The sequence below is a fragment of the Hevea brasiliensis genome, chromosome 10, assembly GCF_030052815.1.
Source record: "Hevea brasiliensis isolate MT/VB/25A 57/8 chromosome 10, ASM3005281v1, whole genome shotgun sequence".
Classification (NCBI taxonomy): domain Eukaryota; kingdom Viridiplantae; phylum Streptophyta; class Magnoliopsida; order Malpighiales; family Euphorbiaceae; genus Hevea; species Hevea brasiliensis.
This window is the reverse complement of record NC_079502.1, coordinates 94,305,765-94,329,209: the sequence shown is the minus strand read 5'-3', so window position 1 is coordinate 94,329,209 and position 23,445 is coordinate 94,305,765. Positions and strand designations below refer to the sequence as shown.

The window sequence follows — 23,445 nt, the reverse complement described above, 5'->3', positions numbered from 1 at the left end:
CAAGGAATTACAGAAAAAGACGAAACAGAATCCTATACTCCGCATGTAACATCCTAACAAGACTCCTTTTACACTCCCAATTATATTATTTCCCATGAATCTAGAGCCTAAGCTCTGATACCAACTTTGTCATGACCCAACCTATGGGCCGGACCGGCACTAAGACCTGGGCCAGCTTAAAGCCCCCGAGGCCCGTAGTAAGCCTAACTATTCCTCAAATCCATAACCAAGCCCACAATTTAGGCTCAATATGCATATAAAAATAATTTAAATTAAACTGTTATAATTTTATTTCGAGCCATCTTAGCCCAGAAATCATCAGAGACTAAAATTAGGGTAGCTCGACTCAACCCTGTTACCTCATTTTACAAACTGTTTAAAATACCATACAAATCTTCATTTATTAATCTGAAAATTTTAAATTACACGATTCCTAATAAGGTCCACACTATTACTAACACATACGGAGTTCTAGATTTTAAATTTAGAAAAGAGAGTAAACAATTAAAATAACCGACGTTAAACCTGCGAGGAAGAAAATAGGTTGCTCTGTAAAATAACTCCTCCTGTGGCCTGGAAAAATATTGAACAGGAGTGAGCGTTCGACTCAGAGAGTAAAATATCAATTTTAACCATAATCTCTATAACTATTTAAAGCTAATGCACCATGTGGAGTGAAATGCAGCATCAGCAATAAATTCACATCATAACAGCAAAAAGGTAATTTGGAGCACTCACACACTCAGTAATATCAATCATAATATATGGGAGCTGATCCCCTATACAGCTCTCTTAAATCCAACCTGGTGCCAGCGAAGAACTAAAGCCGGACTTTCGCTTAATAAACCAAATCGGGGTCCCAGCAAAGAACTCAAGCCGTGACTACCCCGAAGGACCGGGTCCCAGCGAAGATCTCAAGCCGTGTCTACCCGTCCTATCCATAGTCCACACCACATCACACGCACGCCAACGTACGCACACTGCTCCAAATTACCACAACAACATCCATGACACTTTAACAGTTATGAATGCAACATAAAACGTGCCTAGAGTTTAACTACATAGATACATACATATAAGTGATGTATGGACATGCTTGAACATATAATAATAGTGAAATTACAATTAAAATTAATATTTTACTCACAGTACACCGATGACTATTGTGGCTGCTGGATGCAGGAAAATAGCTGACCTCGATTACCTAATAATTAAATTATAAATTTATTAGTATTAAGTTAAGATAAAACTCTAAAGAGGCAATAGACAGCCTAATTCATACCGAAAATCTGGCAGAGTTTCCCCTATACTTGGGACCTACCCAACCTGCAAAAAGGCTCAAATAACACTTCTAAATTCTCAATTTCCACAATCACATCTCATCAATATCACATGGCCCTTCCTGGGCCCTTCAAATCAGACAATACTCAAAATCTTAAAAATTACGTTTTAGTCCCTATAATTGATATTTTTCAAAAATCCCCTCAAACAAGCTCTAAAAATTTTAAAATTTTGTCCCGCGGTCCTTAATAATATTATAACGCTATTGCAAAATGAATTGAAATTTTTTAATCACCCATGAATATTTTATTCAAGAATTTTACTCGATTCCATAAGTTTTCAACCTCTAACATATTCTTAATTCAACCCAATTAAATATTCACATATTTAAACCTCCATCCTCAAGCTTCAACCAATTATATAAAATTTAATTGTCTTAATTTCAAATAATCTTATATGCCCATATGCTAAAAATCTAACTAAAATCCATCTATATTTTTCAAAAATATTCTACAATCACTCAAAAATTCCACAAACACCATAGAATATCTCCAAATAATTTTACTTTCATCATATATTTTTCTTAGAATTTTTCTCCAATTTTTCCTGTTTAAGAAACACTGTATTTATGCTCCACAGACTGAGAAATAATAGAAATTGTCTTACCCGAAGTTTATCTGTGTCTCAAAAATTCCAAAAATTTACGAGGAAGCCTCTGGAAGTTGAATCATCTTCATAGCCCACCGGAGCCACCGCCTGAACCACCGCGCACGGTAGCCGGCCGCCAGTCGTCGGAGACATTTGCCGGATCTGATCATACCACCATGTTCTCTCCTCTTCCTCAATCCATATGTGGTCTCGGATCGTCGATCCAACGGTCGGATCGTCCTAGATCTGACGAAAAAACTTGAAAAACCCGAAACTTCTCTCCTCCATATCTCACTCATTCGACCTCCATTTGCTGCAAAATTGGTATCAAAAGAAAGCTCTCAGAACAAGCTTTCCAACGCCACCTGAATCGCCTCGATCGAACGTCGGATGAAGCCGGAATCGTGCCGGAAAGCCACTGCCCACTGTACGCGCGTTTTCTCTCTCTCCTTCCTCTCTTGCCTCCGTTTCTGGTGGCTCTTGCCGTCGCCGGAGGGTCGCCGGCCAGGTGGGGAGCTGCTCGGGAGGTCGCTGGCCGATCACCGGAAAAAGAAAGAAGAAGAAGAGAGGGAAGGAGAGGGAGAGAAGAGAAAATTGGGGGGGGGGGGGGTGGTTTCCTCCTCCCGTTTTTGAATTTTTTTTTTTTTAAATATTGACAGTGATAGTAGAAACTCACTGTCACACGCCAACAGTCAAATCTTCTTTTTTTTTTTTTTTTTTTTTCTAGTTGTTACAACTAATGCTAGTGGTAAAATAAAAATACATTTTATCAAATATTTTACTATACTATCTCATTTAATTTTATAATTCTATTATATAACATTATTATGTTGATTTCAATCAATTTAATCACATCCCTAGAATTAGAAAAAAAAAAGAGCAAATATTTAATAGAAAATAACGAAAGTTGTGGCACTTGTATCATAGGGTTACACACCTAGAATAAGGAGCAAACCCATATGCATGTAATTAATTAACCGAGTTTCATTGGACCTTACAACAAGTAATTAAAAAGAAAATCATGATATACTAATGATTTTTATTTTAGTGATATTAATACTTAAAATTTAATTGATAATTAAAATTAAATAAATTAAATAAAAAATAAAATAATGATTATAATTAGTATTCTTAATTCCCATGTTGGAAATTAAATTTTTTAATAATTTAATTCAATTTAATTTTTTTTATCAATTCTCATTTTAAAATGAGAGAATTTAATTTTTTTAATTTAAAAATTTTTATTTTAAATTAAATAAAATTAAATATAATTATATAAAAAGACTTATTAAAATAATATTAATAATGATATTTATTGTACAAATTATTTTTTGCACTTATCATAACTGGACAAGATAATAAAACTGCTAAATTGTGGCTTTACAGAAACAACGTTAGCTCAGGGATACTAATCTAAACTGGCTGAGCCTGAGGCAGCAGAATCTTCTTCATGATTGGGCGTGCTTTGCACATGGCCTCTAGTGGTACAGCCTTGGGCATAGTAATCCCTTTACCTTCCATCATATCAATCTCCTTGTCACTCACCCTTTCCCATTCAAAGCATTGGATGAGGGACCCTAAGGTCAACCCCATTACACGTTGAGCTAAACCAGACCCAGGACAGGACCTTCTTCCCAAACCGAATGGCATGAGTTTGTGACCCTCTCCTTCCCCTCCATCAAATCTCTCAGGTTTGAAACTCGTAGGATCATCCCAAATTGTAGGATCTCTATGTATAGTCCACGCATTGACTAATAGCAAGGTGCCACGCGGCACGTCGTATCCTCCAAGAGTACAATCATCAGATGACATGTGGGGAACTAAGAGTGGAGCTGCTGGGTAGAGCCTAAGGGTCTCGAAGATAATGTTTTGAAGGCAGGGTAACTTGGAAAGATGAGGTTCATCTACCAAACATTCTTGCCCAACCTGATTTTCTATTTCATCTCTAGCCTTCCTCAGTATGCTTGGATGGTTGAGTAGATTGGACATTGCCCATTCTAATGTCACTGCAGATGTGTCTGTTCCAGCAAACAGCATGATCTGTAAAAAATTAATTAAAAATTAAATTCTGCTAGAAAAAAGATGTTTCAGGTTTAAATTAATAGTTAAATATACACTGTAAATTATATTGAAAAGGATAAAATTTTTACTTAAATTTATTTTATTATAAATATATGAAACTTATTTATTTAAAGTATGAATTTTATAATATCTTTCATATATTAGATTAATGGGAGATTAAGTCTGGCAAAAAAATATCTTTGAAAATGATGTTAAATTGAATGTATGGCACTCGCTCATGGGGAAGAACATTATCCTTGTACTTCAGTTTTTGAGGCTATAAATGAAGTCATCAGTCCTATTCTTGCACTAGTGACCACCATATTTGCATAAGATTTAATGGAATTATTTGTTTTATTTTTTCTTTTCTTGGTTTAAAGTTGAGCATATTTTATAGCTTTCTAATCACCATCTCATCAGCAAGATATAGTGCTAAACTCTGTTTGGCAGCACTTATAGAATGATTACTGCCCAGTTGTCCTTGCATGCAAATAAATCCATAAACTTTTGCTCAATTATTATCGATAAGAGAGAGAGAGAGAGAGAGAGAGAGAGAGAGAGAGTACTAACCTGAATGAGCCCTTTGATAATCTCATCAGTATAATAATCGGGCTGTGACTCTTGCAAAGAAAGAAGGTGATCAATCATGGTATTCTTCCTCTCTAAACCTGAATGCTCCTTATTATTTCTATGCTCATCGATCAAACCCTGGAAGAATTTATCTGTCTTTTCTGCAAGACTTATCACCTTCTTCTTAAAATAACCACCATCAATCCAATTCAAGATTGGCATGAAATCCCCAGGATTTGATACCCCTCCATAACGCACTGCCTCCTTCATTATCTCCCTGAACTTTCTTGCTTCTTCCTCATTACTTACATCATCACCATAATAGCTCTTCCCTGCAACCATTCTAATCATAATATTAAACGTTAGCTCGTTAAACACTGATTTTAGCTCTACCTTTGCATAATCTTGCATCGAATGATGAGATAGCTTAGTTAATTGTCTTTTGATTTCATCTCTTCGAATGCTTAGAAGCATGTTAAGGCGATGAGTTGAGAAGATTTCAATAGCGCCAATGCGGCGGAGGTTGCGCCAGTGGTCGCCATACGGTGCTTGCACTAAGGTAGTGTAGTTATAAGCTATGTACTTGCCCACGAGTAGCTTTGGACGATTAGCAAAAACTATGTCGTTCTTGGTGAAGCATTCTTCTGCGGCGGAGGAAGAGGAGACAACAACTACGGGACGACAGCCGAATCGGAGGAAGATGATTGAGCCATATTTTTGAGCTAGACTGTGGAGAGTGCGGTGCATGGGCGGTTTTAGGAGGTTGAGGTGGCCGATAATTGGAATCGCCGGTGGGCTTGGAGGGAGATTTTTACGTCGGATTCTTGATTGGTAGAATTTTAAAGCTAGGAAGAAAAAAAGGGAAAGGAACAAGTAAAATAGTGCGCCTTCCATGCTTTTTCACTTTTCTTTTGAGCGTTTGTTTTCTTGGCATGGGTATATATAGATGGGGTAATGTGCATGCATGGTCCAAAAAATCAGCCGTAACCACTTCGCTAAGGCTGGTGGAAGATTCAAATAAAAAAAATCTAATTAAAAATTTTTATTTAAATTTAATTCTTTAAATTTAAAATATAAAAGATATGATAATAAAAAATATAATAAAATTTATCTATCCAACACGTGGTATATTTCTATTTGATAACTGTTGATCACTGTTCTAAGAACAGTGATGTAACTTTGATTATAATATATAATTATATATGGGATTTCTCATCATCCAACTAATTAATCAAGTAAAGCATACACTTCAATGTGTCATGTTATATTCATAAACAGCTCGGGATAGGAAAATCACTCGGGCCAATTAGTGACAAAGTTGTGGATGTAATGTGACTCCTCTTCCGTTAATCACGACATGTATTTTTTACAATTTTTTTCTTGTCATGCTGTCCGGCTATAGCGTCATTGAGTACGCACGCATCAGAAATCAATGACAAATCCGTTTTGGATAAGGGAAAGTGGGCAAGAGCATATCTAATTATCCACGAGGTGAGAAAAGTCCGAGCATAACAGGTTGAGTATTTAGTTTAAATTAAATTAAATTAAATTAAATTATAAAAATTAAATTATATATTTTAAAAATTAAATTAAATTAAAATAAATAAAAAATTAAATTGAATCAAGTCATTCTGTTCTAATAAAATTAAGTTTAAATTAATTAATTTTAATTTTTAATTATTTTTTTAATTTAAATTTAATTTTTAAATTATTTAATTTAATTTTGATTTAAATTTAATAATTATTAATCAATAAAATTAAATAATTTATATATATATAATTATATATAATTTATAAAATTTTCATAAAAATAAATTAATTTAAAAATTAATAAATTTATTTGATTCTTAATCATTTTTTTAATTATTTTTTTTTTTAAAATTAAATTAAATTAAAATAATTTAAAATTTTTATAATATAAAATTAAATTAAATTAAATTAAATTATATTAAAAATTAAATTAAATTATTGAGCTCATTTAGAAAATGATATTCAAATTGTCTTATGCTTCGGCTAACGTATTGCCATACGTACTAATAAACATTATTCCACATAAATAGTGCAGAGATCGCCCCTAGCGTTGCTACTGTGTCAATTAATGAACCTCGACAGCGACCACTGCATGTGAAATTCGTGTCTATTTAATATGTCTCTATTTGATATACATTAAAAGTTCATCATTTTCGCTAATCATTTTTTTGAAATTTTTAAGTAAGTAAGATTATAGGCCAACCTAGAACTGGCCTTTGGTTTGATCAAAGAGTCAGGATTAATTAGGATCCGATAGAAGGTTCTTTTAGTATTAACTTATTAAATTTAAATCAACTTATTTATTAAAATATTTAGACTTGTAAATTAACTTATTTTATTATAAACTCGACACTAGAGGAGACCAATAGGGGCCACTGCCTCCTTTTGCTAAAAAAATAAATTTAAGAGTTTTTTAAATTTATTCTCGTGCATATTCATTCTATCCATCTAGCTAAATTAATGTTACACTCTTAGTTTAATCTAAATTTTTTTTTTTGTGATAGTTAAATTTAATTTTTGTTATAATCTTAATTTAACACATTTCATAATTCAAGCTCTTAATTAAATAAATATTTTAATTCCTCAAAATAATAATCATAACTAGACAAGATCATAAACCTACTAAATTGTAGCAATAAAGAAACACATCATCTCAGGGATACCAATCTAAATTGGCTGAACCTGAGGCAGAAGAATCTTCTTCATAATTGGGAGGGTTTTGCACTTGGCCTTTAGTGGTTCAGCCTTAGGCATAATAGTCCCTCTACCTTCTATCATATCAATCTTCTTATCACTCGCCCTTTCTCGTTCAAAGCATTGGATGAGGGACCCTATGGTCAAGTCCACCACACGTTGAGCGAAACCAGACCCAGGACAGGACCTTTTTCCCAAGCCGAATGGCATGAGCTTATGAGCCTCTCCTTCTCCTCCATCAAATCTCTCAGGCTTGAAACTTGTAGGATCATCCCAAATTGTAGGATCTCTATGTATAGCCCATGCATTGACTAATAGCAAGGTGCCACGCGGCACGTCATATCCTCCGAGAGTGCAATCATCAGATGACATGTGGGGAACTAAGAGTGGTGCTGCTGGGAATAGCCTAAGGGTCTCGGAGATATTGTTTTGAAGATATAGGGTAACATGGAAAGATGAGGCTTATCTAAACACTCTTGCCCAACCTGATTCTCTATTTCATCTCTAGTCTTCCTCATTATGCTTGGATGGTTGAGTAGATTAGACATTGCCCATTCTAATGTCACTGCTAATGTGTCTGTTCCAGCAACCAGCATGACCTGTAAAGATTAATTAACAATTAAATTCTGTTAAAAAAAAAAGAAGATGTTTCAAGTTTAAATTAATAGTTCAGTACTCACAAGTTTATTATTAAGGATGTTGTGAAGTATATTGAAAATGAGGAATTTTTTTTTTTAAATTCGGTTTATTATGATTCAAAAGTTAAAATATAATTACGTGGAACTCATTTATTTAATATGTAAATTTCACCATACTTTTTATATATTAAATTTAGAATAAACCAGATAATGTGAAATTTAATTTATGGCACTTATTAATAGGGATAGCAACGGGTCGAGTTTTCACGAGTACCCGATCCGACTGAATCCTGATAGAATGGATTTGTGTATTATATAATTATGTTCAGGATGAGTTCGGATTTGAAAAATAATACTCGTGGCGGGTTCGGATCGGGTTCGAGTTTTATATGTTAGGTATCCGTTATCTGAACTCGTTTGCATAAATACTTAATTAAATATAAAATATATATTTTTATAATAGTATTTATAAATTTTTATATATTTTATTTTATATAAAATAGAATTTAAATATTTTATAAAATTATTAAATTTTAAAAATATAAATTATTAATTAAAATAATTTTTTGTACAAAATATTAATTAAAATATATAAAATTAAACAGATTTAAGTTTTTTTCGGATAATAATAATAAGGTTTAAGACGAGTTCGAATAGTTGATAATAAATTTTAAACAAATTTAATACCAATTTAGATTTTAATAATATTAATTAAATTTGTGTTTAGATTTAAATTCAAATAAGATAATTTTCATAGGCACTCTATCCATTAATATCCTCATCCCTACTCATTAACGGGAAAAACATTATCCTTATAATTAAGTTTTTGAGGCTATAAATGAAGTTATATATCAGTCCTGTTCTTGCACTTGTGGCCACCATATTTGCATAAGATTTTAATGGAATTATTTGTCTGATTTTTTTTCTTTCCTTTGTTTGAAGTTGAGCATATATACCAGCTCTTATCAACAAGACATATGGTGCCAAATTCTGTTTGGCAGCGCTTATAAAATGATTACTGACAAGTTGTCCTCGCATGCAGATAAATCCATAAACTTTTGCTTCATATGAAAAGGTCAATTCTTTGGTTACATCTTAATATCTGTAGCCGTTCAGCCTTTATCTTCATATGTGTGCCACCTTTATATCCACATATTAATCATCTTTTAATTTTAGATTTTTCATCTGCTTATTCTCATCATCTCATTAATCAGACAATAATTAATTTAATTTAATTTTATTAGACACTGAATTCACGTCAATATCTAAAACTTATAATAACTCATAAATTGTTTATATCTTCTTCCCTTTATGTAATCATATTAAATATTAAATTTTCATTTTTCGTATTCATTTATGTTTATAAAATTTCACTGATTTACATATTTATTTTCAATTCAATAATATATTACGAACTTTATTTTTTAAATATATCTCGTAACTTAAAGTATTAAATTATTTTAAACTTTAAATTCAAGACTTAATTCAATTATAAGTAAGTCTAACTTTCATTTTAAATTAGACATTCAAAAATATATTTATATTTTATAAATTTCTTAATATTAATATGATACACCAAAACTATTTACCCAAAAAATATATATATATAATACAGCAAAGCTATAACTATGCTTATAGCTTTTCATTTATGTTTCCGGTTTTGTAATTTTAAATTTTCTTTAAACATATCAATCAAACATTTTTACAATTATTATTATTATTATTATTATTATTATTATTATTATTATTATTATTATTATTATTATTATTATTATTATTATTATTTTCATTAATTAATCTCTAAAATTTCATTAAATTCTATAAATATTTATAAAAAAATATTAAATAAGTGCAATAAATTTTTATTCTTTATCAATTGCCTCCTCAAATTTTCTTTTAGTTTCTCATAATTTATATTTTATTATTTAAATTTAAATTTGGCTTTCATTAAATAAGTACAAAAGTTCAATTCAAAAGTAATTATTTAAATTTTTTATTGGTAGTTGCTATTTGATGAAAATTAAGTAAAAGATATTTTAATAATTTCCTATCACACAACTTAAAATTATATAAGGATTTTTTTTTATTTTCTCCTTTAATAATTTCTTACAAATATGCTTTTTTTTTTTTATTCCCTATCATTTTGCTTTCTCTTTTTTATTTTATTCCAATTAAAAAAATATTTTATTTACATAAGTATAAGTATATAAAATTAGTGAATTCTCATGTAAATTTTGAATTGACCAACTTAAATATACATTTATTTTTATATGATATATTTACTTTATTATTTTATTAAACTATAATTTTTCATATCTCTTCAATTTTAATGATTACTATTGTTTTAATGTGTTGTTATTATGTCATATAATCTAGTTATTTTGTATTTATATTTACTTTTTGGCTTTTGAGTCTATGAATTTTATATTAGAATTTGACATAATACTTTGATTCTTTTGATTTTTATTTTCTAAATAATATAATTTAATTTATGAAGTTATATAATAATTAAGACTGTAATTTTGTAATACATATATTTATTATAAAATTTTTGTTATAATTTTTTGAATATAAATAATTCTTATAGTTTATTTTTATTTATTATATATTTTATATTCTATTATATATGCATATAAGTGCGTGAAAAATATTTTATTGATGTATTACAACCGACCCCAATTAAAATTTTTTTGGCATCTTAACGTTTGTTTAAAACTGAAGAAAAGAGTTGATAAAATTAAAAATAAATAACGTTAAATGCATTTATAGTCTATTTTATTATAATTTAGTGATTTTGAAGAGAGAGAGAGAAAGAGAGAGAGCACTGACCAGAATGAGCCCTTTAATAATCTCATCAATGCAATAATCAGGCTGTAACTCTTTCAAAGAAAGAAGATGATCAATCATGGTATTCTTCCTCTCTAAACCTAAAGTCTCCTCATTTCTATGTTCATCCATCAAACACAGGAAGAATTTATCTATCTCTACTGCAAGACTTATCACCTTCTTCTTAAAATAACCACCATCAATCCAATTCAAGATTGGCATGAAATCCCCAGGATTTGATACCCCTCCATAACGCACTACCGCCTTCATTATTGTTGACCCCTTGTAGCTCAAAATGAGCACTGATTTTGATGATAATAAAACTCAACTAGAATCTATCTAACTCAATTTTAAGTGATGTGTAGATTCTTTTTCTTCTTCATGAAAAATCTTTGAGGTTGCATCTAAGGAGGAAGAGCACTCAAAGGCATCTCAAGATGAATCCAAGTTGTAAAAGAACAAGATTATGAAAGCTAAGACTCGAAGTAAATGTATGAAAGTCATAGAGTTAGGAATTTAGTCTTAGGACTTGTGTAAAAAGAATAGATGAAAGTTTTAGTCAAATGGAGCTCAAAATTAATTTTTCTTTCAATTGCTTTATAAAATTTTCTCTCATCATGACCTTGGACATTACTATTGGAGTATATATTTTTCTTAAGATCTAAATTAGATTTTTAAAGATTATAATTTGAAACAGGCATCTGGTAAATTAGTTTGCTAACTTGTTTGCTAAAATATTATTTTGCTAATGTGTTTGCTAAAATTATAGTTTGCTAACTAGTTTACTACTATCGCCAAAAATTTAATTAGTTTGCTAAATGATCAGAGTTGCTCAACTTCATACAAAAAGACAAAATAACAGTAATTTTGCCTAGAACAGAGTGTATAACGTTCCAAAAAGATTTCAAACAGTTTAAAATGATTTGGGACTATAAATACACCTTCTTTACTTCATTTTACATTTTGATGAAAGCTTACAATTGCACTCCAATCTTGATTTTTCATTTATTGCTTTCATTCAAGAGCTTTAAAGTGTTTGAGCTACCATTGGCAAATCAACTCATCTCTTCTTTATAGTTTGATTTATATTGAGTAAGAGTGAGTGTTAAAACATTAAATTGCATTCAAGGAAGATTGTATAAGCATCTATTGAAGCATGTGAGTGTGAGTGCTCGAGATAGCACTTGTTAAGGGTTCAAACTACCTTGGTAAAAGCTTAGTGTTGAAAAAGTTGTAAAGGACTTTTGGTCTCTTACCTTTAAAAGAGCAAATAGTAGAGAGAAGACTCAAAGAGGGTTCTTTGAGAGAGTGTATGTAGGCTAGTTAAGCCAAACCACTATAAAAATCATTGTGTTTGATTTCTCTAACCTTAATCTCTTTACTTTTGTGTAATTTAATTTCTATGCATGATATTGAGTAGGTTGAGAAATTAGTTGAATATTTTGTAATGCATGTTATGTTAAAAATTGCTATAAATATTGATTGAGGCTTAAATTGCAATTTAGGGACACATTCTTGAAACACATATCACTTTCACTATATATACAAGAGCACCTAGTTTAACAAAGTCACAATTTTTTATTAGGCTACAAGCAAGGGCTAAAAAATTATTAAAGTCCAATTCACCCCCCTCTTGGACTATTTTGGAACAACAAATTGGTATCAGAGCTTGTCTCTCTTGCTTAAGGTATCACAATCTTGGAGTGATCCCCAATGGCTGGTTCATCTAGCAACATTGTCAGTATACCCGCACCACTTGCTGAAAGCTACTCAATTACTAGACCACCACTCTTCAATGGCACTAATTACTCATTTTGGAAAGTTAGAATGAGAAATTTCATACAATCTGTGGATATTGATGCATGGAGAATTATTAAAAATGGTCCATATGTTTCTCAAAAAAATGGTCAAGGAAACACTAAAGTTCCTAAAAATGAAGATGAATATGATGACAATGATTGGAAGAAAATTTCTGTAAATGCTAAGACTATTAATATTTTGCATTGCTCACTTGACCTTAATGAATACAATCATGTTTCAGGATGTCAAACTGCTAAGGAAATTTGGGATAAGCTTGAAGTCTCTTATGAAAGAACGGATTTCGTCAAGGAATCCAAAGCAAACCTCCTTACCTGAGATTATGAGCTATTTGAAATGAAGCCAAGAGAATAAATTGCGGATATGAGTACAACGTTTACTGATCTTATCAATATTCTCAAAGCACTTGGTAAAAGATTTGAGGAAGTCGAACTTGTGAAGAAGATTCTTAGATCACTTTCAAAATCTTGGGAAGCAAAGACTACGGTTATCCAAGATATCAAGGATTTTAAAACATTCACCTATGATGAGCTTATCGGATCTCTTATTACACATGAGATGGTATATAAGAAAGATAAAGCTGAAAATGAGCAAAAGAAGAAGAAAAGCATTGCTTTCAAGTCAAATAAGGATGAAGAGAAGAAGAAAGGAGTTGTATTAAAAGTTGACTCAAGTGACAACTCAAGTGCTTTAAGTGATGATGATGATGAAATGGCTATGCTTGCAAGAAATTCAAAAGATCTTTCAAGAAGGGAGGAAGTAAATACAAGAAATTCTTGAAAAAGTATACTCCCAAGGATAAACATTTCAAGAAATCAAAAGAAGAAATTGTATATTATGAGTGTCACAAACCAGGACATATCAAGCCCAAATGTCCATTGCTCAAAAAGAAGAAAGGAAAAGAAGACAAGAGCAAGAATTCTATGAAAGTTGTATGGAGCAACAGTGAAGAATCTTCAAATGATGAATCAAGTGACAAAGAGATTGCTCATCTTTGTATGATGGCTTTTGAAGAGAAAGTCGAAAGTTTACAAAAGGAAGAAGAAAGTGATAATGAGGTAAATTCTCTTGAACCCCCTAATGTAGAGGAACTTGAACTTGCATTTGCTAAAGTATATGATGAGTATAGAAACTATAAGAGAAAGTGCACTAAAATGAATTTAGAAATTGAATCATTGAGATCACAAAATATTGCCATGTCCAATGTGTATAAAGAAAATGAATTTTACAAAGGACAAATTGCTTTGTTTAAAGAGTTAGATTTGGAGTTGAAAAACTCAAAAGAAACTTGTGAAAAACTCATTGAGCAAAATAAGGTTCTTAAAGCTAAAATAGAATCTTTGACAAATGATTTGGTAAAATTTACAAAAGGAAAAGAAACTTTAGATGTACTTCTTGGAAACCAAAGAATTTCAAATGAAAAATATGGAATTGGTTTTTATGGTTTCATGAACTATGGTAAATACAAGAATCATTTCATTAAAGCATCTACATCCTCCTTGCCTAATGTCACATGTTATTATTGCAATAAAAGAGGTCATATGATTAGTTCTTGTGCACTTAGGAAGGGTTTCCTTAAGGTAAAGAAGGTATGGGTGCCAAAGGGAACCTTACCTAAAGTCACTAACCCCCAAGGACCCAAAGTTGCTTGGGTACCTAAAGCTAAATGATTAAATTTCGGGTTTGTTTCAAAGGGATGAAGGAAAGTGAAAAATGGTATATAGATAGTGGTTGTTCAAAACACATGACCGGTGAAGAGGAACCAAACCTTGTGAAATTTGGTGATAAAGGAAAAGGAAAAATAATTGGACATGGCACAATTGGAATCAAACCTTGCATTGAAGATGTGTCACTTGTTGAGGGTTTGAAATACAACTTGCTAAGTGTAAGCCAACTTTGTGATAAAGGTTTTGAGGTAAAGTTCACTTCTTCTCTTTGTACAATTAATAGCTTAGATAATGACACATTATTCATTGCCAATAGATCTAAGAATATTTACTTGCTTGACATGAATAACTTTGAAACTAATCATGGTACATGTCTAGTATCTTTTGATAATTTCAGTTATTTATGGCATAGAACATTAGGACATGCAAGCATGCAAACACTCTCAAAATTGTCTAAGAAAGAACTTGTTAAAGGTAAAATGAATTTCAATGTAGAGCATGTGCACTAGGAAAGCATACTAGAGCATCTTTTAAATACAAAAATATTGTTTCAACCACTAGGCCATTAGAATTGCTTCATCTTAATTTGTTTGGACCCATGTCTCCGGCTAGTCTTGGTGGGAAGACATATGCTTTAGTTATTGTTGATGACTATTCAAGATATACATGGACATTCTTCCTTGCTCACAAAGATGAAACTTTTGAGAAATTCATATCTTTTAGTAAAATGGTTCGGAATGAAAAAGGTTTTTGCATCACATTTATAAGGAGTGATCATGGAACTGAATTTGAAAATCATTTATTTGAGAAATATTGTGATAAATATGGAATCAACCATAACTTTTTAGCTCCTATAACTCCACAACAAAATGGGGTTGTAGAAAGGAAAAATAGGACTTTGCAAGAAATGATTAGAACCATGTTGAATGAAAATAATTTGCCAAAGTATTTTTGGGCTGAAGCTATTAATACTTCTTGCTATGTGTTAAATAAAATTTTGATTAGACCAATTTTGAAAAAGACCCCCTATGAGCTTTAGAAAGGAAGAAAACCAAATATTTCATATTTTAGAGCATTTGGATATAAGTGCTATATCTTAAATAAAAAGAAGGATAACTTGAAGAAATTTGATGCTAAATCTGATGAAGGAATCTTTCTTGGGTACTCAACAAAGAGTAAAGCATATAGGGTGTTTAATAGAAAAACATTAGTTATTGAGGAAACTATTTATGTTTTGTTTGATGAGGCTAACCCTTCTATTAGAAGGAAAGATATTTTTGATAACAATAATGAGCAGGTGTTTGGAAAAGATAATGTAAAATTAAGTCAAGAAATTGAACAAATTGATGACAAAGATGAAGAAACTCGAGGAGATACCACAATAGATGTCCATAATGCCAACAATGATCAAATCAATGAACAAATGCCAAGTTTTGGAAGAATTACAAGTGAATGAACCCCAACATAAAGATTTACCTAAAGAATGGAGATTCCATAGAAATCATCCCCAAGAAGACATCATTGATGATCCATCTCAAAGGATGATGACTAGAGCACAATTGAGAAAATATTTTGGTAATGTTGCATTTGTTTCACAAATTGAACCTAATTGTTTTGAAGAAGCTCAAAATGATTAAAATTGGATTCTTGCTATGCAAGAAGAACTCAATCAATTTGAGAGAAACAAAGTTTGGAGTTTGGTTCCTAAACCTAAAAATCATTCAATTATTGGTACTAAATGGGTTTTTAGAAACAAAATAGATGAAAAAGGTAATGTTGTTAGAAACAAAATAGATGAAAAAGGTAATGTTGTTAGAAACAAAGCTAGACTAGTGGCTCAAGGCTATAACTAAGAGGAAGGTATTGATTTTGATGAAACCTTTGCTCTGGTTGCTATAATTGAAGCTATTAGAATGTTATGTGCCTTTGTATATTACAAGGATTTTATGCTTTATCAAATGGATGTCAAGAGTACATTTTTAAATAGTTATATTGATGAGGAAGTGTATGTTGCACAACCTCCGGGCTTTGAAAATCATGAGCATCCAAATCATACTTATAAACTTACTAAAGCTTTATATGGTTTAAAACAAGCTCCTAGAGCATGGTATGAAAGGCTTAGTAAATTTCTTTTACAAAATGATTTCCAAAGAGGCAAAGTGGACACAACACTTTTTGTTAAAAAGCATTATAATGATATGCTCATTGTGCAAATATATGTTGATGATATAATTTTTGGTGCTACTAAAGAATCTCTTTACAAGAAATTTTCTAAGATTATGCAGAATGAATTTGAGATGAGCATGATGGGGGAGCTCACATTCTTCCTTGGACTTCAAATTAAGCAAATGAAAGATGGCATCTTCATAAATCAATCAAAGTACATCAAGGATATGTTGAAGAAATTTAAAATGGAAGATTTGAAGAGTATGGGCACTCTTATGAGTTCAACAATTAAAATGGACAATGATGAAAAAGGTAAAGAAGTAGATACAAAGCTTTATAGAGGCATAATTGGCTCTTTTTTGTATCTTACTGCATCTAGACCAGACATATATTTTAGTGTTTGCTTGTGTGCAAGATTTCAATCATGTCCAAAAGAATCCCATCTAAGTGCAGTTAAAAGAATCTTCAAATACCTCATTGGCACACACTCAATTGGTTTATCGTATCCAAAATGTAAATCATTCAATCTTGTAGGTTATAGTGATTCAAATTTTGCTAGAAGTAGATTGGATAGAAAAAATACTTTAGGTACTTGTAAATTTCTTGGTTTTACACTAGTTTCTTGGCACAGTAAGAAACAAACTTCAGTGGCTCTATCTACAGCTAAGGCTGAATATATAGCTGCTGGTAGTTGTGTTGTTCAAATTTTAAGGATGAAACAACAATTGGAAGATTTTGGTTTAAAATATAATCTTATTCCAATTAGGTGTGACAACACAAGTGCCATAAACTTGATCAAAAATCCAGTCCAACATTCAAGAACAAAACATATTGAGATTAGATATCATTTTATTAGAGATTATGTTCAAAATGGAGATATCAAAATTGAATTTGTTGCTTCTGAAAATCAACTTGCAGATATTTTTACAAAACTACTCAATGAGGAAACTTTTTGCAAAATTATAAGGGAAATTAGCATGAGTGAACCACTTGGTTAAAATTCAAATTCATATATATTTAATATATTTGTATATTGTCTAATTTGTGAGTAATTTGTTGTGATATTAATTAGCTAAAAAAACTCTATATAACAGTAGCTAACTTATTTTTGTATTCGTGAAAATTAGTTTACTAAGTTGTATGCTATTATTGCGTACCTAAAATTAGTTTGCTGTATTGACTACTGTTCAAATTTTAAGCCAAAAAGTGTTTGTGCTTTGAACTTTTTGTGCGCCAATCAATGTACTTACTCATTTACATTTTTAATATCATATATATATATATATATTCAAATGAGTAAACTAGAAGAAGGAAGCGTGGGACTCAAGAAAAATCAAATTTTCATCCACTGCTACATGAAACCTCAGCCCTTCAATTTTTTTTTCTTTTCTTGCCATACCTGACTCCTCTCTCACCTTCTTATCGGTTCTCGTTACCAATCTTACCATTTTTTTTCCAATTTTTCTTCATTATACTGACCCATCTACTTCGAGCGCCTCTCTCACTCTCTAATTCCTCACTCATTTCTCATTGCGTCGGAACCCATTTTTCCCGATACCTCACTGCCTCTAATTCGCCATTCATGGCTCGCACCAAAAGAAAAACCCCAGCTGCAGCCTCGCCATCCTCTTCTTCATCTGAAGAACTCCTTGTTGCTGCCTTAAAGAAGAAATTGAAAGAAAAGACGAAAACACCAATAACTGAGTCCAACAGTGTATCCTCTGACCCATTTGAGGAAGTCGAACCTGCGGTGACGGCACCAGAAAAGAAAATGGGAAGGAAATTGCGTGGGATTGACATTCAGCGCGAAAAGGGTGCTTCAAAATCATCGAGCTCTCTTGTTGACAAAGCTCTTCTAGACTGTAAGTTCATAAAATGGGACAATTTTGATCAGGTTAATTTTCAATTTAAGAAACTCTTTGAATTTCAAGAACGGCTGACTATGTGTGAGTGCACTGATGTTTATTATCCTAGACTAGTCCAAGAATTTTATAGAACTTTAAAAATTATCGATGAAGAAGACAGATTTGAGGTTTCTTTGAATGACAGAGCGTATGAAATTTCTGTTGAGTTGATTGCTAAAGCCTTAAAATTGCCGAATGATGGAAATAGAATCTCTGCTTATAGAGATGTTGCTAGAGTTCCAAGTTTTAATTTGATTGAATTTGAAAGCGAAGTCTTTCCTGTCAACACTGCCACTAATGAAAAATCCACTAGCACTAAAGCCTTCAACACATTAAGATTATTCACAGTATGGTGAATTATATATTTTGTCCTAAATCTAGTAGCTATGGGTATTTGAGCTATTTGGATATGTGCATCATGTGGCATATTGTCAATAAAGTGAGAATGAATTTGGCCTATCTGATTTTCAAGAATATGTGTAAAGCTTATGGGATTAGTAAATTAGCCTATGCACACCTCTTAACTGCCTTGTTTAGAGAATTGGATATAAATGTCTCTAAGGAGAGTTCTAGGGCAGATTTAATTGTGCTTAGAGAAATTCATTTTGATACTGATGGCAGAAAGAAACGTTTTGAAAAAGGTGGATCTTCTAAAGCTAAAGTTGATTCAGATTCCAAAAGTGAGATTATGAGTGAGCTTCAAGGGCTAAGAACATTTATTAATGAGAAATTCAGTACATCAAATCAGTCTATTGAACTTCTAAGGAAATTTGTGGATATTGTTGATTACAAAGTAAGTCATTTAATTACTCAAAATGAGGAGTTAAAGAAACAAATTGCAGATCTTAAGCAGGCAAAGGGAACTGATTTTGCAGCCAGAGTTGAGACTGATGCAAATGCAAGTGATCCTTCTACTCATGATGGTAGTGCATTTGATCATGGTAATGTTGAGTGTGGAGGTACTGGACTTGGTGAATCTACTATTGTTGTAGAGCATGAAAGTGAACAGGTTATAGAACCTACAGTTGAACCTGTTGTTGAGTATGATAGTGAACAGGTTGTAGAACCTGTAGTTGAGCCTACTGTTGAACTTGAGAGTGAACAAATTATAGAACCTGTAGTTGAGTTTACACATAAGAAGAAAGACTCTCTAAAGGATCAGCAGGAGAGTGCTCCACCTAAACCTTCTACAGCTTAAGCTTCTCAGGCTAAGAAGAGAAAGAAAAAAGTTAAGTTTACAGTGTCCAATCCATATCAAACTCTGGCTGTTGCTCTTCAATGCCCATATGATGAGGATGAATCACAGGAGCATGATTCTTTGGCTGACCAAGTTTCTCAGCCTCCTACTGCCAAACCCTCCAAGAAGAAGATGGTGCCTTGCAAAGCTATTCGAAGGAGCAAAAGGCTTAATGTTTAGAAAATAATATGCTTTTTTAGTTTACTAATATGTTTACTGCTATTGTTAAATGGTTTTTTCAGTTTGCTACTGTTTACCTTGCTGTTTTTAGTTTGTGCTTACTTGATTCTTTTTGGATTAATATCTCTCGTTTCCTTTTTGGATGATGACAAAAAGGGGGAGAATGGATGTGTGCTTTTGTTTTGGAAAAATGGATGTGTGCTTATATTTTGAAAATGGATGGATGTATGCTTTTGTTTTAGAAGTGTGTATGCAAACTATTGTGGCTTATATGTGCAAACTATTAAGTTTAACTTTTGCATATTGAAACTGTGGATATATCATGAATATTTCTTGTAGCATAAATTCAAGGGGAGTTTTGTACAGCTATTAATACTTTTATTTTTTAAACTTGTGCGCATACATTTAGGGGGAGTAATTTCTGCATACTAACATGCTTGGTTATACATAAATTTGCACACACTTTTATTTATTCTTGATTGATGATTCAATTGAGTTTTGTCATCATCAAAAAGGGGGAGATTGTTGACCCCGTGTAGCTCTAAATGAGCATTGATTTTGATGATAACAAAACTCAACTAGAATCTATCTAACTCAATTTTAAGTGATGTGTAGATTCTTTCTCTTACTCATGAAGAATCTTTGAGGTTGCATCTAAGGAGGAAGAGCACTCAAAGGCATCTCAAGATGAATCCAAGTTGAGAAAGAACAAGATTATGAAAGCTAAGACTCAAAGTAAATGTATGAAAATCATAGAGTTAGGAATTGAGTCTTAGGACTTGTGTAAAAAGAATAGATAAAAGTTTTAGTCAAATGGAGCTCAAAATTAATTTTTCTTTCAATTACTTTATAAAATTTTCTCTCATCATGACATTGGACATTACTATTGGAATATATATTTTTCTTAAAGTCTAAATTAGATTTTTAAACATTACAATTTGAAACAGGCATCTAGTAAATTAGTTTGCTAACTTGTTTGCTAAAATATTAGTTTGCTAATGTGTTTGCTAAAATTATAGTTTGCTAACTAGTTTACTACTATCGCAAAAAATTTCATTAGTTTGCTAAATGATTAGAGTTGTTCAACTTCGTACAAAAAGATAAAATAACGGCTATTTTGCCTAGAACAGAGTGTATAATATTCCAAAAAGGTTTCAAATAGTTTAAAATGATTTGGAACTATAAATACACCTTCTTTACTTCATTTTACATTTTGATGAAAGCTTACAATTGTACTCCAATCTTGATTTTTCATTTATTGCTTTCATTCAAAAGCTTTAAAGTGTTTGAGCTACCATTGGCAAATCAACTCATCTCTTTTTTATAGTTTGATTTGTATTGAGTAAGAGTGAGTGTTAAAACATTAAATTACATTCAAGGGAGGTTGTACAAGTACCTATTGAAGCTTGTGAGTGTGAGTACTTGAGATAGCACTTGTTAAGGGTTCAAGCTAACTTGGTTTGATTTAGCAAATAGTAGAGAGAAGACTCAAAGAGGGTTCTTTGAGAGAGTGGATGTAGGCTAATTAAGCCGAACCACTATAAAAATCATTGTGTTTGATTTCTCTAATCTTAATCTCTTTACTTTTGTGTAATTTAATTTCTATGCATGATATTGAGTAGGTTGAGAAATTAGTTGAATATTTTATGATGCATGTTGTGTTAAAAATTGCTATAAATATTGATTAAAGCTTAAATTATAATTTAGGGACACATTCTTGAAACACATATCACTTTCACTATATATACAAGAGCACCTAGTTGAATAAATCCATAATTTTTTATTAGGCTACAAGTAAGGGCCGAAAAATTATTAAAGTCCAATTAAGCCCCCTCTTGGACTATTTTGGGACAACAATTATCTCCCTGAACTTTATTGCTTCTTCCTCATTACTTACATCATCACCATAATAGCTCTTCCCTGCAACCATTCTCATCATAATATTAAACGTTAGCTCGTTAAACACTGATTTTTGCTCTACCTTTGCATAATCTTGCATCGAATGATGAGATAGCTTGGTTAATTGTCTTTTGATTTCATCTCTTCGAATGCTTAGAAGCATGTTAAGGCGATGAGTTGAGAAGATTTCAATAGCGCCAATGCGGCGGAGGTTGCGCCAGTGGTCGTCATACGGTGCTTGCACTAAGATAGTGTAGTTAGAAGCTATGTACTTGCCCACGAGTAGCCTTGGACGATTAGCAAAAACTATGTCGTTCTTGGTGAAGCATTCTTCTGCGGCGGAGAAAGAGGAGACAACAACTACAGGGCGACAACCGAATTAGAGGAAGATGATTGAGCCATATTTTTGAGCTAGACTATGGAGAGTGCGGTGCATGGGTAGTTTTAGGAGATCGAGGTGGCCGATAATTGGAATCGCCGGTGGGCTTGGAGGGAGATTTTTACATTGGATACTTGATTGGTAGAATTTTATGCTATGTTTGTCTATGTAATGGGGGAGGACGAAAAATAATAGAAGAAAAATATTTTTTATTTTCTACCTTTTTCTTCCCTCTCAATAGTTGGAGTAGGAGAAAAATAGTGAGGAAAAAGAAAATAAAATTTAATTTCTCATATTTGGGAAGAGATAATAAGGAAAATAAAGTAGTACCTTTTCTTTTAAATTACTATTTTACTCTTAATTTTATAAATTATTTAAAAAGTTATAATGAAAAAATAAGGGTATATATGTAATTTCATCAATTGAAGTATAAATTTTCTTTTTAATTACTTTATTTTCTCTCCAATTTGAAGAGAAAATAATAAGAATAATATAACTTTTATTTTTTTATTTTTTTTTATTTTTTCTTCATTTCTAAATAATAGAAAGCGATAATTTTAATTTATTTATTTTTATTTATTTTCTTTCTTCTGTTTTTTTTTCCCAAATTCAAACGGAGTGTTAAAGATAAGAAGGGAAGAAGGGAACAGAACAAGTAGAGTAATGCGCCTTCCATGCTTTTTTTGTTTTCTTGTGAGCGTTTGTTATATTGACATGGTCTTACATAGATGGGGTAACGTGCGTGCATTGTCCCAAAAGGGAAAGTCAGTTGCGCTCAGGGGTGGACGCAGATTGAACGTTGAGGCATCAAAATTTTAAAAAAATATTTTTATCAAATAATATAATTTATATTTTTTTAAATAATATATTTCATTAATTATAAATAGTTAATTTTTAAAATTTTGAATAAATAAATATATATATATAATTTTTTATTAATATATAAATACAATCAATTAAAATAAATAATATAAATTTTAATAAATATTCAAACAATTAATTTAAAAAATATTTAAATAATAATATTTAAATAATTAACTTAAATTTATTAGGGGGCACACCTTTTTTTTTCTTTTATCAAAGTTAGTGCACATATCTTATCAATACTTAAAATTATAAAACATTTAAATTTTAATTAAAATAATTATTTTTTAATTAACTATTTAAAATTATAAATCCTTATTAATAAATCAAAGTTGGAAATTATTAGAATTAAAATTTAACAAGTGGATTAAAGATTAAATTAAAAAAATAAAAATAAAAAAATAAATAATTTAATTATTTAATTATATGAAAATTAAAGATACAATAAATATTTAAATTATTTGAATTTTATATAATATTTAAAAAAAAATAGAGGCCAAAAGCTCACTTAAATGATTGGTCCGTCTCTATTCCTTTTAATTATAATATATCAATTAAAAAAAAATTTGAGGGGAGACATGTG

General features: G+C 31.1%; 1 protein-coding gene and 1 pseudogene across 1 annotated transcript; both read right to left on the bottom strand.

Moving 5' to 3' along the window:
- Positions 1 to 3,200: 3,200 nt before the first annotated feature.
- Positions 3,201 to 5,565, bottom strand: LOC110668814 (cytochrome P450 81Q32). The gene is made up of 2 exons (XM_021830197.2): positions 4,561 to 5,565; positions 3,201 to 3,969 (listed from the first exon to the last, which is right to left on the bottom strand). The coding sequence occupies exons 1-2, from the start codon at positions 5,452 to 5,454 to the stop codon at positions 3,343 to 3,345; spliced, it is 1,521 nt and encodes a 506-aa protein (XP_021685889.2). The 5' UTR covers positions 5,455 to 5,565; the 3' UTR covers positions 3,201 to 3,342.
- Positions 5,566 to 7,257: 1,692 nt separating this feature from the next.
- On the bottom strand, positions 7,258 to 22,674 carry LOC110668776 (cytochrome P450 81Q32-like; annotated as a pseudogene).
- Between the last annotated feature and the right edge of the window lie 771 nt (positions 22,675 to 23,445).